A 13304-nucleotide genomic window follows, 5' to 3' on the forward strand; every position below is an offset into this window, starting at 1 on the left:
GTAGAGAATTAAGTTGAAGAGAGAAAGTACAGAGGAAAACTGAAAAAGAAAAGAGGGACAAAGAAAATATATAAGAATAGGCCAGTGGGCAACATAAATGGGAGCCCAAAAGTCTTTGTAAATATACAAATAGTAAAATGGCAGAGAATTAAGTTGAAGAGAAAGTACAGACGAAAACTGAAAAAGAAAAGAGGGACAAAAAGAATATAAAAGAATATTCTATATAAAAGAAAAAGAATGGGGCAGCGCGGTAGCATGGTGGTTAGCATAAATGCTTTACAGCTCCGGGGTCCCAGGTTCGATTCCCGGCTGGGTCACTGTCTGTGTGGAGTCTGCACGTCCTCCCCGTGTCTGCGTGGGTTTCCTCCGGGTGCTCCGGTTTCCTCCCACAGTCCAAAGATGTGCGGGTTAGGTGGATTGGCCATGCTAAATTGCCCGTAGTGTCCTAAAAAGTAAGGTTAAGGGGTTGGGTTACGGGTATAGGGTGGATACGTGGGTTTGGGTAGGGTGATCATTGCTCGGCACAACATCGAGGGCCGAAGGGCCTGTTCTGTGCTGTACTGTTCTATGTTCTAATAGGTCAGTGAGCAACATAAATGTAAAGATATAAATAGTAAATGGCCCATAAAGGAAAGACAGGGCCCAATTAGGAACCAAAGGATGATCTTCTTGTGGAGGTGGAGGGTATGGCCGTGGTATTAAACTTTGCATGTTTTTATAAGAAAAGGTCAATATCAACATTTTAGTAAAGGAGGCGATAGAAGAGACATTGAATAAGTTAGAATTCAGAGAGGAGGTACCTAAAATAATTGGTAGTGCTGTAGAAAAGTCACCTAGTATGTGTGGGATCTATCCTAGCTTGCTAAAGGAATTAAGTGTGAAGAAAGTTGAGCGTCCGGCCACTGTGATTAAATTAGTGACGGTATTAATAATGTTATTGGGCTATTAATCCAGAGGCCCAGGCTAATGTTCTGGGGACATGGGTTCGAATCCCACCTCGGCAGCTGGTGGAATTTAAATTCAATTAATGAAATCTAGAATTGAAAACTAGTCTCACTAATGGTGACCATGGAACTAACTATCATCAATTAATGTAAAAGCCATTTAGTTCACTGATGCCCTTTAGGGAAGGAAATCTGCCAGGTTTATCTGGTTTGGCCAACATGTGACTTCAGATCCGCAGTGTTTGGCACTTAACTGCTCTGAAATGACCTTGCAAGCCAGTCAGTTCAAGGCAATTAGTGCTGGCCTAGCCAGTGATGCTCAAAGCCCATGAAAGAACAAGTTTGAGGAGAGATCAAATAAAAAAACTGTAGATGGTCCAAGGCCGAAGGGAGTGATAATAAGACAAGTAAAGAAACAAAAGATGCACCTAGAGGCAGGATTTTCAATAACTCAAAAGAGAAAAACCATAGACAAAGAAACAAACAAACCAGTAAAGAAAAAAATTTTGAAACAAGGATGTTCTTCTTTAAATTTAGTATACTGTATCACTGCTCATGTTATGTCTCTTCTACGTCAGGGTTATCAAATGCAGACTGGGTGACTGCTTTGCGGAAAACCTCCAAGCAGTCTGAAAGCCTGACCCTGAGCTTCTGGCCTGTCATTTTAATTCTCCGCCTTGCTGCATCTCTGTATCAATGGCTTGTGGAAGTGCATCAATGATACTCAAGGCAAAATCAAGGAAAGGCACCTCATTGTTTGACTCAGCTCTCTACAGTCTTCTGGACACAATACTGTTAGATTGTAACCTCTTCCCCCATTTTGTTTTTCTTTACTTTGCTGGTTTGTCTCTTTGTTTCTTTTAGTTCATTTTCTTTATTAGTCAACGGCCACGACTAAAGATTCTGCCATTCACAATTCCTTTAGACGCATCTTTCATTTTTTTGTGCCATTACTACTCTCTTTGGTCTGGCGCCATTGTCAATGAATCTCTCCTTAGAAATGGGGGAGGTCGCAATTTGTGGATGCATTATTTGTAGAAGCTGCTGCCCATATTAGCAACTGCCTTTACTCATGTCTAAACATGATGTGCGCAGGTTAGACGTGATTGGAGCAGGACTGAACTTTATGGATGGTAAAAGAGCCTGAGCTGAGGAAAAATATTTTCCAGACAGAAGGGTAACTGCATAAATATTTGAAGGGGAATCATCTCAAGGGCTTTGGATAAAGGGGACACAAAAGGGACTATTTAGATTGTTCCTTCAAAGAGCTGTCATTGGTATGATGGGCCATTTGCCCTCTCCTCCCTTCCATGCCAAATCACTCTTGATCCGCTCGGCAGCACGGTAGCATTGTGGATAGCACAATCGCTTCATAGCTCCAGGGTCCCAGGTTCGATTCCAGCTTGGGTCACTGTCTGTGTGGAGTCTGCACATCCTCCCCGTGTGTGCGTGGGTTTCCTCCGGGTGCTCCGGTTTCCTCCCACAGTCCAAAGATGTGCAGGTTAGGTGGATTGGCCATGATAAATTGCCCTTAGTGTCCAAAATTGCCCTTAGTGTCCAAAATTGCCCTTAGTGTTGGGTGGGGTTACTGGGTTATGGGGATAGGGTGGAGGTGTTAACCTTGGGTAGGGGCTCTTTCCAGGAGCCGGTGCAGACTCGATGGGCCGAATGGCCTCCTTCTGTACTGTAAATTCTATAATTCTATATAATGACAAAGAAACCAGAAAATAATTCAGAAATCAGCACTCTGAAGTTTAAGTATCCATGCGATGCACTATTCCATAGAAGAGGAGGGCAGGCTGGCGACATGTGTCCAAGTTTCTTTCAATACTACTTTGTAACTAACCTGATAACAAACAAAGCACATGCTCTCTCATGTTCTTCGTTGTGGGGAATAATCTACCACTGGTTAGTGTTTCAAGGTGAGACTAGAAATTTGGAGTCAACGGTCTATGTCCATTATTCTGCTATACAGAGTGCTCACATACAACCTGGATCCATTCATTTCAGCTTTTTGCCTTCTATTTCAATGGATTAAATATCCTAACGCAAATCAGTCCTGTGATAAAGGAAATTATAAATTTAGCTAGAAACTTGGGCTCATCTCTTACCTCTAGGAAGTTCTCCTCTGTTATCCCACTATTGTCCAAATTCAAGATTCCGTACAAGTTCCGAACGTAAAGCAAGTCAACCTCCTCCAAATCTTCAGAAGTGAGTGGGATTGAGCAAAGCTGTTTCCACACAAATGGTGCTAGGTGTAGGTCTAACGGTTTCTTGGTCCGAATAGCCACAGCCATCAGGATTCCCAAAAACTTCAACTGCTGGAGATGCTCAGCAGTACATGCCGATGGGTTAAGTAAGAACCTGGAAGAAAACGTAGAGGGGTTTAATTTGGGAATTTGAACGCTCAATACCTTTAGTTTCCTAGAACCATATGCCATTTAATGGCCACCATGTCACAAAGCAGATATGTGATCTGCTTTTTATGGCATCAAGCTAAGTCCCAAGATAAATACGAGTTTACTTGTCTGAGATTCTCCTCATTTTTTGGATTTGTGTCTTCTTTACACATCATCGTAAGGTCAAGTTTTACCAACTTTGGTGGGCGCACACTTCTTTCCATCAGAGGTTTGTGGAGTTAAGCCTCATTCCATAACTTAAGCATATGGTACAGTTGAAGCTATTGTTTTATAGATTAGATACAAAACCTAGGCCCTACATCCAGCCTGAGGCAGAAGTAACACTGGACAATTCAAAGATAAGGAAGAAGATCGTCCAGTGTTTAGGCTGATATATACCCTTCAACCAATATCATTAAAAAACTTATTTTTCACAAAAACCTGTTCACCAGTGCTTAGTTTGGGTTCCGCCAGGAACACTTCGCTCCAGGCCGTGTTGCTTGCCTTTCTTAAAACATGGATGAAAGAGCTAAATTCCAGAGTTGCGGTGAGAATGATTGCTTCTGACATCAAAGTAACATTTAACGATGTCAAGGAGACCTCGTAAAATCAAAGTCAATGAGAATTGGAAGAAACTCTACTGGCTTCCATCATCCCTCGTAAAAAGGAAAATGGATAATCTTTTCAGCTCCGGGACATCACTGCAGATTTCTTCATGGCAATGTCTGAGACCCAGCCATTGTCAGCTGCTTCATCAATAAACTTCCCTCCATTATAATGTCAGAAGTAGGGATGTTCTATGAAAATTGCTCACTGTTTAGTTCCATTCACAACTCCTCAGATAACAAAGCAATCCATGCCTACGTACAGCAAAACCTGGACAACACTCAAGCTTGGCTTGATACATGGCAAGTAACATTCACACTACATAAGTCAGACAATGACCATTTTCAATGAGAGGCCTTAGCATGACATTCAAATGCATTACTATTGATGACCCCTCCCCAGCACCCAGCATTATCAACATCTCGGGGTCATCATTGACCAGAAACGTAACTGGACCAGCCATATAAATACTGTGGCTACAATAACTAGGTATTCTGGGGGTGGATATTCCACCTTCCAACTCCCCAAAGCCTTTCAGCCATTTAGAATGCATAGGTCAGGAGTGTGACAGAATGCTCTCCACTTGTCTGGATGAGTGCAGTTCCAATGACACTCAAGATGCTTGACAATATCCACAGCAAAACAGACCATTTGTCTGGTACCTCATCCACCACCCTCACGTCCTCCACCACCAGTACACAGTGGCAGCAATATATACCATAGACAAGATGTAATTCAGCAAATCAATAGGGCTTCTTCAACAGCATCTTCCAAACCTGCAACCTCTATTGCCTAAATGAACAAGGGCAGCAGGCTCACGGGAATATCACTATCTGCACAGTCCTCTAAGTCACACACCATCCTAATTTGGAAACAAATTGCCCCTTTCTAATTGCTGGATCAACATTTTGAAACCTTCTAGCTACACTAATGTGGATGTACCTATACCCCATGGAGAGCAGCTGTTCAAGGCACTATCATCCCAAGGGAACTTTAGGAATGTACAATTAATGTAGACCTTGTCAGAAATGCCCACATCCCATGAATGAATAAAAGTAACAATCATTTGGTCATTAAATCATATTTATCTCTGGGGACTTGTTATTGAAAAACTAACTGACATGTTTCCCGACAGGAGTTACCATGTATATATAATAGGCAATCTTTTTCTTTCATAAAATATAGCATGTGTTTCACCTGTCTCTATTGCTACCAACTTCAGCCGTGCCATTTGGTGTTGCAATCAATAGATCGACCACTGCTGTTTCCAATTCCTGGAAAACAAAATAGGTTGAAAATTAAGTTGTTTGCAATAGAAATTATAGTTCTTCCCAGAACATATTCCCTTAACCATTTACATTCCACATTACAAAAATCGAGAAAACTTTGTTAATATAGGAGATTCTCAATGAAAAGATTTCTAAAGCTAAATGCACACGCCAAAAAATAATCTGTAAGTATGCTCAAATTATGTGAAATTATAGTTGCTTAAATTTAATTAGGACTAATGGGAAACCTGTGGGAACAGCATTCAGTCTTTGACAAGCTACTGACATAACCAAATTCATTTGTAACAAATGGGAATTGCATTATTTTTAAAGCAACATTTCCATAACATATGGTGAATATAAAGAAGAACACCATCGGTGACTACATATGTTAACTATGGGTGTTAACTATGGCTCCAGGGTCCCAGGTTCGATTCCGGCTTGGGTCACTGTCTGTGCGGAGTCTGCACATCCTCCCCGTGTGTGCGTGGGTTTCCTCTGGGTGCTCCGGTTTCCTCCCACAGTCCAAAGATGTGCAGGTTAGGTGGATTGGCCATGATAAATTGCCCTTAGTGTCCAAAATTGCCCTTAGTGTTGGGTGGGGTTACTGGGTTATGGGGATAGGATGGAGGTGTTAACCTTGGGTAGGGTGCTCTTTCCAGGAGCTGGTGCAGACTCGATGGGCCGAATTGCCTCCTTCTGCACTGTAAGTTCTATGTAAATCTATGTAAATCTATGAAACAAATTGCAGGCATGGACCATTCCTGTGCTGGTGGTGAGGGCAGTGCAGCTCAACCAAGTGACGATCCAACACTGCAGCATCCATCAATAGTTTCTTACGGTCTTGGGCTGAGCAGTTGCCATACCAGGCTGTGATGCAGCCAGATAGGATGCTTTCTATGGAGCATCCGTAAAAATTGGTAAGAGTCAATGTGGACATGCCGAATTTCCTTAGTTTCCTGAGAAAGTATAGGGTCTGTTGTGCTTTCTTGGTTGTAGCGCTGACATGGGTGGACCAGGACAGATTGTTGATGATGTACACACATAGAAATTTGAAGCTGCCAACCATCTCCACCTCCCCATTGATGCAGACAGGGGTTTGTACGATACTTTGCTTCCTGAAGTCAATGAACAGCTCTTTAGTTTTGCTGACACTGAGGGAGAGATTTCTGTCATTACACCATTCCTCTAGGTTCTCTATCTCTCTCCTGTATTCTGACTCATCGTTGTTTGAGATCCTACCCACTACAGTAATGTCATCAGCAAACTTGTAGATGGAGTTGGAACCAGATTTTGCCAAGTAGTTGTGTGTGTATAGGGAGTATAGGTTACATAGAATTTACAGTGCAGAAGGAGGCCATTCGGCCCATCGAGTCTGCACCGGCTCTTGGAAAGAGCACCCTACCCAAGGTCAACACCTCCACCCTATCCCCATAACTCAGTAACCCCACCCAACACTAAGGGCAATTTTGGACACTAAGGGCAATTTATCATGGCCAATCCACCTAACCCGCACATCTTTGGACTGTGGGAGGAAACCGGAGTACCCGGAGGAAACCCACATACACACGGGGAGGATATAGTAGGGGGCTAAGTATGCAGTATGGAGGAGATGTCGTTGTTTATCCTTACCGATTGTTGTCTGTGAGTCAGAAAGTCGAGGATCCAGTTGCAGAGTGAGGAGCCAAGTCCTAGGTTTTGGGGCTTTAATATGAGCATGGCTGAGATTATGGTTTTGAAGGCGGAGCTGTGGTCAATGAATAAAAGTCTGATGTCGGAGACCTTATTGTTGAGATGCTCCAGGGATGAGTGTAGGGCCAGGGAGATGGCGTATGCTGTGGACTGGTTGCGGCGGTATGCAAATTGCAGTGGATCAAGGCATTCTGGGAGTATGGAGGTGATTTGCTTCATGACCAGCCTTTCAAAGCACTTCATTACAATCGATGTCAAGGCCACCAGACGATAGTCATTGAGGCACATTACCTGGATCTTACCGGTATGATGGTGGTCTTCTTGAAACAGGTGGGGACCTCGGAATGGAGTAGGGAGAGGTTAAAGATGTCCGCGAACACATCTCCCTGCTGGTCCATGCAGGGTCTGAGTGCACGACCAGGGACCCCGTCAGGACCCATCGTCTTCCGAGGGTTCACTTTCAGGAAGGCCAATCTGACTTTGAATTCTGTGATGGTGGGTATGGGTGCGTCCGGGCTGCTGGGGCAGTTGACCGCAGTTTGATGATTTAGCATGGAATGCGTTGAGTTCACCGGGGGGAGGCACTGCTGCCGGAGATTCTGCTCGGCTATGCTTTGTAGCCCGTTAAGCTTGGCCACAACTGGCGAGAGTTGTGACTTTAGCTTGGTCTGACAGTCTCTTTGCATCCCTGATGACTTTGTGGAGGTCGTACCTGGATTTCCTGTGTAGGTCAGGGTTGCCTGTTGTGAGCGCCTCAGACCTGGCCTTCAGTAGGGAGTCAATCATCCGCTTAAGCCATGGTTCCTGGTTGGGGAACATACATACTACTTTCTTTGGCACACAGTCTTCTACACATTCGCTGATAATCTGAGACGGTGGTGGCATACTCATTTAGGTTGGTCGTTGAGTTTTTAAATATGGACCAGTCCACTGACTCCAAGTAGTCATGCAGGAGCTTCTGTTGCCTCGGACCAGCACTGCATGATCTTCTTAACCCGATTCTCCCACTTAAGTTTCTGCTTGTATGCCAGGTAGGAGCACCGTCTTAAGGTTCGATTTTCGGAAGTGCAGTCTTGGGATGGATCGGCCCTTGATTTTTGTGTAGCAGTGGTTGAGAATGTTGGTGCCACTGGTGGGACAGGAGATGTGTTGGTGGAATTTTGGCAGTACACTCTTGAGGTTGGCCTGGTTGAAGTCCCCAGCCATGAAGAACAAGGCCTCCAGGATGTTATGTTTCATTGTTATTTATAGCGGTGTCCAACTCATCAAGTGCCTTCTTGACTTCCGCCTGGGGTTGGATGTAGACCGCTGTGATAATGGCCGAAATGATCTCCCTTGGAAAGTAGTACGGGCGATACTACGCAGTCCTATATTCCAGGTCCGGAGAGCAGTAGGTTGCCAGGGTCGCCACATCCGAGCACCAGGAGGAGTTGATGAGCAGTCCATCAATACCCAACCCTCCGCTCTGATGACATTGAGTTGCTTTGCGAGTGCTTTGCCAGTTTTAGTGCACTTGCCGCTGAGCTCCCTGCAGCATTCTGCTTGCCTTTTGAAACGAGTCATATACTGTGCCGGTCTGACATCACTCTGGCGCGGCCGCTTTATTTGATGTGGGGTATGATTCCGATATATGGGCTCAATAGTGATATACTAATGTATTATAATAAAGTTTCTGACTATGAACGGTGGAAAATGTGGACCACTACTGACGGAGGGATGGGACGATTGTCTCCTGCATTTATGTGCAACACATCCAATGCCTCTCGCGATATTTTCCGCTCATGCTGCCAAACGTGCCCGAAGTGAACAGGAGCAGAAGATCCTGGCTTATGTGTATACCACATCAAAAACAACTTGTGTTCATATAGCATCTTTAGTGTAGAAAAACATCCCAGGATTCATTGCAGAGGTGTAATAAAGAAAAGAGCCAAATATTATGACATCAGGAGAGTGACTCAAAGCTCAAGACAATTAAGTGGGTTCATACAGTCCAACAAACAACTATTAACCATTATTCTCTATTTCCCGTTCAGCTAATTCCATATCCATTTTGCTACTGTCCCTGCTATTCCATGAGTTCTAACTTTGTTCAAAGGTCTGTTGTGCGGCACTTTATCAAATTACACCACTCCTCCTCAGGACCTCCTTCACCAGTATCACATTAGAAAAACTGTATGCCCCCTTCCTCAGTCTGTGTGATATCCTGAAACATGCTGTGTCAGCAAAAGCACGCCACAGTTTAGCTCAAAGTGAGTGCAAGAGGTCCCTGTGCACTGTTCATGAAAATCAATCTGCGTTTCTTTAGTTTAGCACTACCAGACAACTTCAAATATTGTGGATGTTGGAAATCTGAAATAAAAACAGATAATACTGCAAATACTCACACAGGCTTCACAGTTTGTGGAACAAGAAAGAGAGTTAACATTTCAGTTTGATGATCTTTCATCAGAACTGTTTCTCTCTCCTCACAGATGTTGCTTACCTTGCTGAGTTTTTCCAGCATTTTGCTTCTTATTAAAAGTGATCATAATCAGCAATTACACACAAAATTGTGTGCTAAGTCCAGACCTTCAGATAGGCTAGCATTGTCAGCATTGCACCCTTTTAGTGTCTATTTGTCTCCCTTTGGCTAAAATATGCACACCCTCCCCCGATGACATTTAAACTTAGTCTGCTTCCATGAAGTATGATATCCACAATATCATAGATAATGAGGAGGAGAAATACTTCCTTATTTGGAAACATTCAGGAACCTGAAAGAGACTGACAGACAAACTGTTACGGTGAACAGTTTAAATAGCGAAGGACTCAAATACATAACATAATAATAGTAATCTTTATTGTCACAAGCAGGCTTACATTAACACTGCAATGAAGTTACTGTGAAAACCCCCGAATCGCCACATTCCGGCACCTGTTCGGGTATACAGAGGGAGAATTCAGAATGTCCAATTTACCTAACGAGCACGTCTTTCGGGACCTGTGGAAGGAAACTGGAGCACCCGGAGGAAACCAACGCAGACACGGGGAGAACGTGCAGACTCTGCACAGTGACCCAGCCGGGAATCGAACCTGGGACTCTGGTGCTGTGAGACAACAGTGCTAACCACTGTGCTACCGTGCTGCCCTATCGCATCAGCAATTTTGAGGAGTTGGACACACTAGTGGTGAGGAAGTCAACTGTGTATTCTGTTTTTAACATCTGGAGCAAACAAATCATTTCCCGTTCTGCTTATTTCAATGTACATGAGAGAACAAATAGAAAGATGTGTTGATCAGGTGAGATAAAGAATGTTGGGGAAGGGTTTTGTGTGCAACATCAACCCTGGCACAGACCTGTCAGTGTGAATAATCTGTCTCAGTGCTTTACATTCTATGTAAAAGCAAACTTACCTGGCACATTTCCGTAATTGTGTCATCAAATACCCCACCAGCATCATCAGCACCTTCCCCGATCAACTTCACTTTCCAAGCCCGTGATGGGAGCCTCAACTCTGAGGCATTGAGTTGCACAACTTGTTTGGCAATCTGAATGAAGATCGGCTTAGTTGACCGGCCCCTGCAGGTCACATTAACATAAATGAACATAATAGTCATCAATTTTTAAGTTTGCAGGAAATGGAGGAGCTGATGCGATAGATCGGTCACACAAATATTGATACATAGACAGTGCATGAAATAAATTTCCATGTCCAATAATGCGATTAAAAGTTTTCTTTTCCAAATTGACTAATGTACTTCTGAATCATAAATAAAATTATTGTTTTGGGGTGTTAATTGACTTAAAGCCCATCACATGCTGTGAACCTGCCCTGTCCTAGCATTGTTGTGGTTATATTAAAGCAGCAACAATATTGAGCTAATTTTTAATACTTGGAGGATGTTGTATGTGAGCAATAAACCTCGATGAGACATATACCCTGGGCGAGATTCTCCGGACTCACGACGGGTCGGAGAATAGCGGGCGTCGGAAATTTTTACGGCGACGCTGTTCCGACGCCCTCCCGCTATTCTCCGAACCCCGCAAATTGTCGGAGTCGCGTTTCCCGACAAACGCCTCCTTCCCGCCCCTGACACGACCAGAATCGCCACTGAGAGCCCCCCCGCTATTCACCGGCCCGGATGGGCCGAAGTCCCGACGTCATGGCGCCCTGTTTGGACGTCGTGAAACACACCTGCTTTTTAAATTCGTCAACCAGTCGGCCTGGCTGACGACTGCTTGGAGGAGGTCAGGGCACCACTCTGCGCACCGCTCAGCGCACCGCTCGAGTCTGGCCACAACGGGGAAGGCATCCCTGGGAACGGGAGGGGGTCCAGAACGGGGGCAGTGGGGGGGAGACGGGGGAGGCAGTGGGGGAGACGGAGGGGGCAGTGGGGGGCGACGGAGGGGGGGGGGGGGGGGGTTAGGTAGAGAGTGAGCCGTCCAACCCCGTAACAAAATGTCTGCCACCATGCCATGGTGTGCAGGTGACGAGGACACGGCCGCTGGTTCCCCTGTGGCTTCCGGCCACAGGCCACTGACGCACCCGTGAGGAGGCCATAGTTTACTGGCCGTTGGATGCAGAAAGTGACCAGGGGTTAGGCTGACCGCGTGTCAGCAGCGCGACCAGGCCACCGGGACACACTGGTATCCCATGGCTGGCGGCTGCCGAGGTGTCGACTAACGTCCGTCTAACATGTCCCATTTCTCTGCCTCCTACCACCCTTCTGTAGGTTAGCACGATGCATGGGAACAGAACGGCTATGTTCTGCGCAGTGGTTGGGGCCGCTCTACTGGATTTGGAGATGCAGCAGCATCCACACCCACAACCCGCAGTGGCTGCAGGGCCAGCTGCAGCAGCAGAGGGAAGGGCCGAGGAGTTGCCAGTCGTCGAGCAGCATGGGGGGGGGGGGGGGGGGGGAGGAGGAGGAGGAGGAGGAGGAGGAGGAGGAGGAGGAAGAGGAGAGAGTGAGGGTGCAGCCACGGCGTCAGAGGCGACGACCAAAGCCGATGGTGTACCGTGTCCGGGTCTCTTTCCTAACAATGCCGGACATCACCTGCAGGAGAAGACTCCGGCTGAGTAGGCAGACGGTGATACATATCTGCGAACTCCTGTCGCACCTCGCCCCACGTGGAACGGGGGGAGGACACGCGATCCCGGTAGCCATCAAGGTGACGGTCGCTCTGAACTTCTATGCTACCGGCTCCTTCCAGTCTCCGAGCGGGGACGTCTCTGGGATCTCCCAGTCATCGGTGCACAGGTGCATCCGGGATGTGACCGACGCCCTCTATGCCATCGCCGATCACTACATCACCTTTCCCGAGGACCGAGCAAGTCAAGACTCACGAGCCCGTGGATTTGCCAGTGTGGCCGGGATACCGAGGGTTCAGGGGTCAATCGACTGTGTTCACGTCCCCATGCGCCCGCCTGCTGTGGACAGGGACGTGTTCACAAACAGGAGGGGGAGATACTCCATTAATGTCCAGGTGGTATGCGACCCCCACATGAGGTTCATGAACGTCTGTGCAAGGTTCCCAGGGAGTGTGCATGACTCCTACATACTAGCGCAGTCGTTCATCCCTGCGATGTTTGAGGGACGTCCCCCCCGGCTGAGGGGCTGGTTGCTAGGTGACAGGGGTTATCCGCTGAGGTCTTGGCTGATGACGCCTATACGGAGGCCTCAGACCAATGCGGAAACACGATACAACGAGGCCCATGCAGCAACCAGGGGTGTGGTGGAGCGCTGCCTTGGCCTCCTGAAGATGAGATTCAGGTGCCTGGACCGCTCCGGAGGGGCCCTGCAGTACCAGGCCGACAGGGTCGCTCGCATTGTAGTGGTCTGCTGTGCGCTGCACAACATCGCGATGCAGAGGGGAGATGACCTGTTGCAGGAGGCGGAGGGAGAAGCTAGTGGCAGTGGTGCCAGCACAGAGGAGGAGGAGGAGGAGGAGGAGGAGGAGGAGGACGCTGGCGGAGTGGCGGGCGCAGCACGCAGACACAACCCAGGTGCTGGTGATGTCCAGGAGGCGGCACGACGGACCCGGCAAGGACGGCGGGCACGCGACGCCATGGTGGCAGCACGGTTCACGCATCGCATGTGACGTCCCCGATGAACACCAAACCACCACCTGCATCGCTAGTCATGCAGAGGGTCACCACACAACTGCCACCACCACAGCCCCCCCCCCCCCCCCCCCCCCCCCCCTCAGTGTACACTGCTCCACTTCGACATGACGCTTATCACTGGGTACAGACGGAATGGCACAACATTGATGGCTGTGTCAGCGGGTGTGATCAGTGCCATGTGGAATGATGACAGCCCGCTCTGCGAAGAGCTGTCAGCTCAGAATCGTTAGAGAGAGTCTGACCCATGGCAATAGCTGAACCATCCACCTTGGTGGCCGCTGAGTTCGT

General features: G+C 47.0%; 1 protein-coding gene across 3 annotated transcripts in view; it reads right to left on the minus strand.

The window, feature by feature from the left end:
- LOC119962749 (probable E3 ubiquitin-protein ligase HERC1) overlaps positions 1-13304 on the minus strand; it is a 594360-nt gene that overhangs the window by 34133 nt on the left and 546923 nt on the right. For all 3 annotated transcript variants that reach the window (XM_038790765.1, XM_038790766.1, XM_038790764.1), the window contains exons 74-76: positions 10303-10468; positions 5147-5223; positions 3056-3308 (exon numbers count right to left, since the gene is read on the minus strand). In XM_038790765.1, coding sequence (XP_038646693.1) covers positions 3056-3308; positions 5147-5223; positions 10303-10468 — 496 coding nt within the window. The remainder of the gene's footprint in view (positions 1-3055; positions 3309-5146; positions 5224-10302; positions 10469-13304) is intronic.

Source organism: Scyliorhinus canicula, chromosome 3 (genome assembly GCF_902713615.1).
Source record: "Scyliorhinus canicula chromosome 3, sScyCan1.1, whole genome shotgun sequence".
Taxonomy (NCBI): Eukaryota; Metazoa; Chordata; class Chondrichthyes; order Carcharhiniformes; family Scyliorhinidae; genus Scyliorhinus; species Scyliorhinus canicula.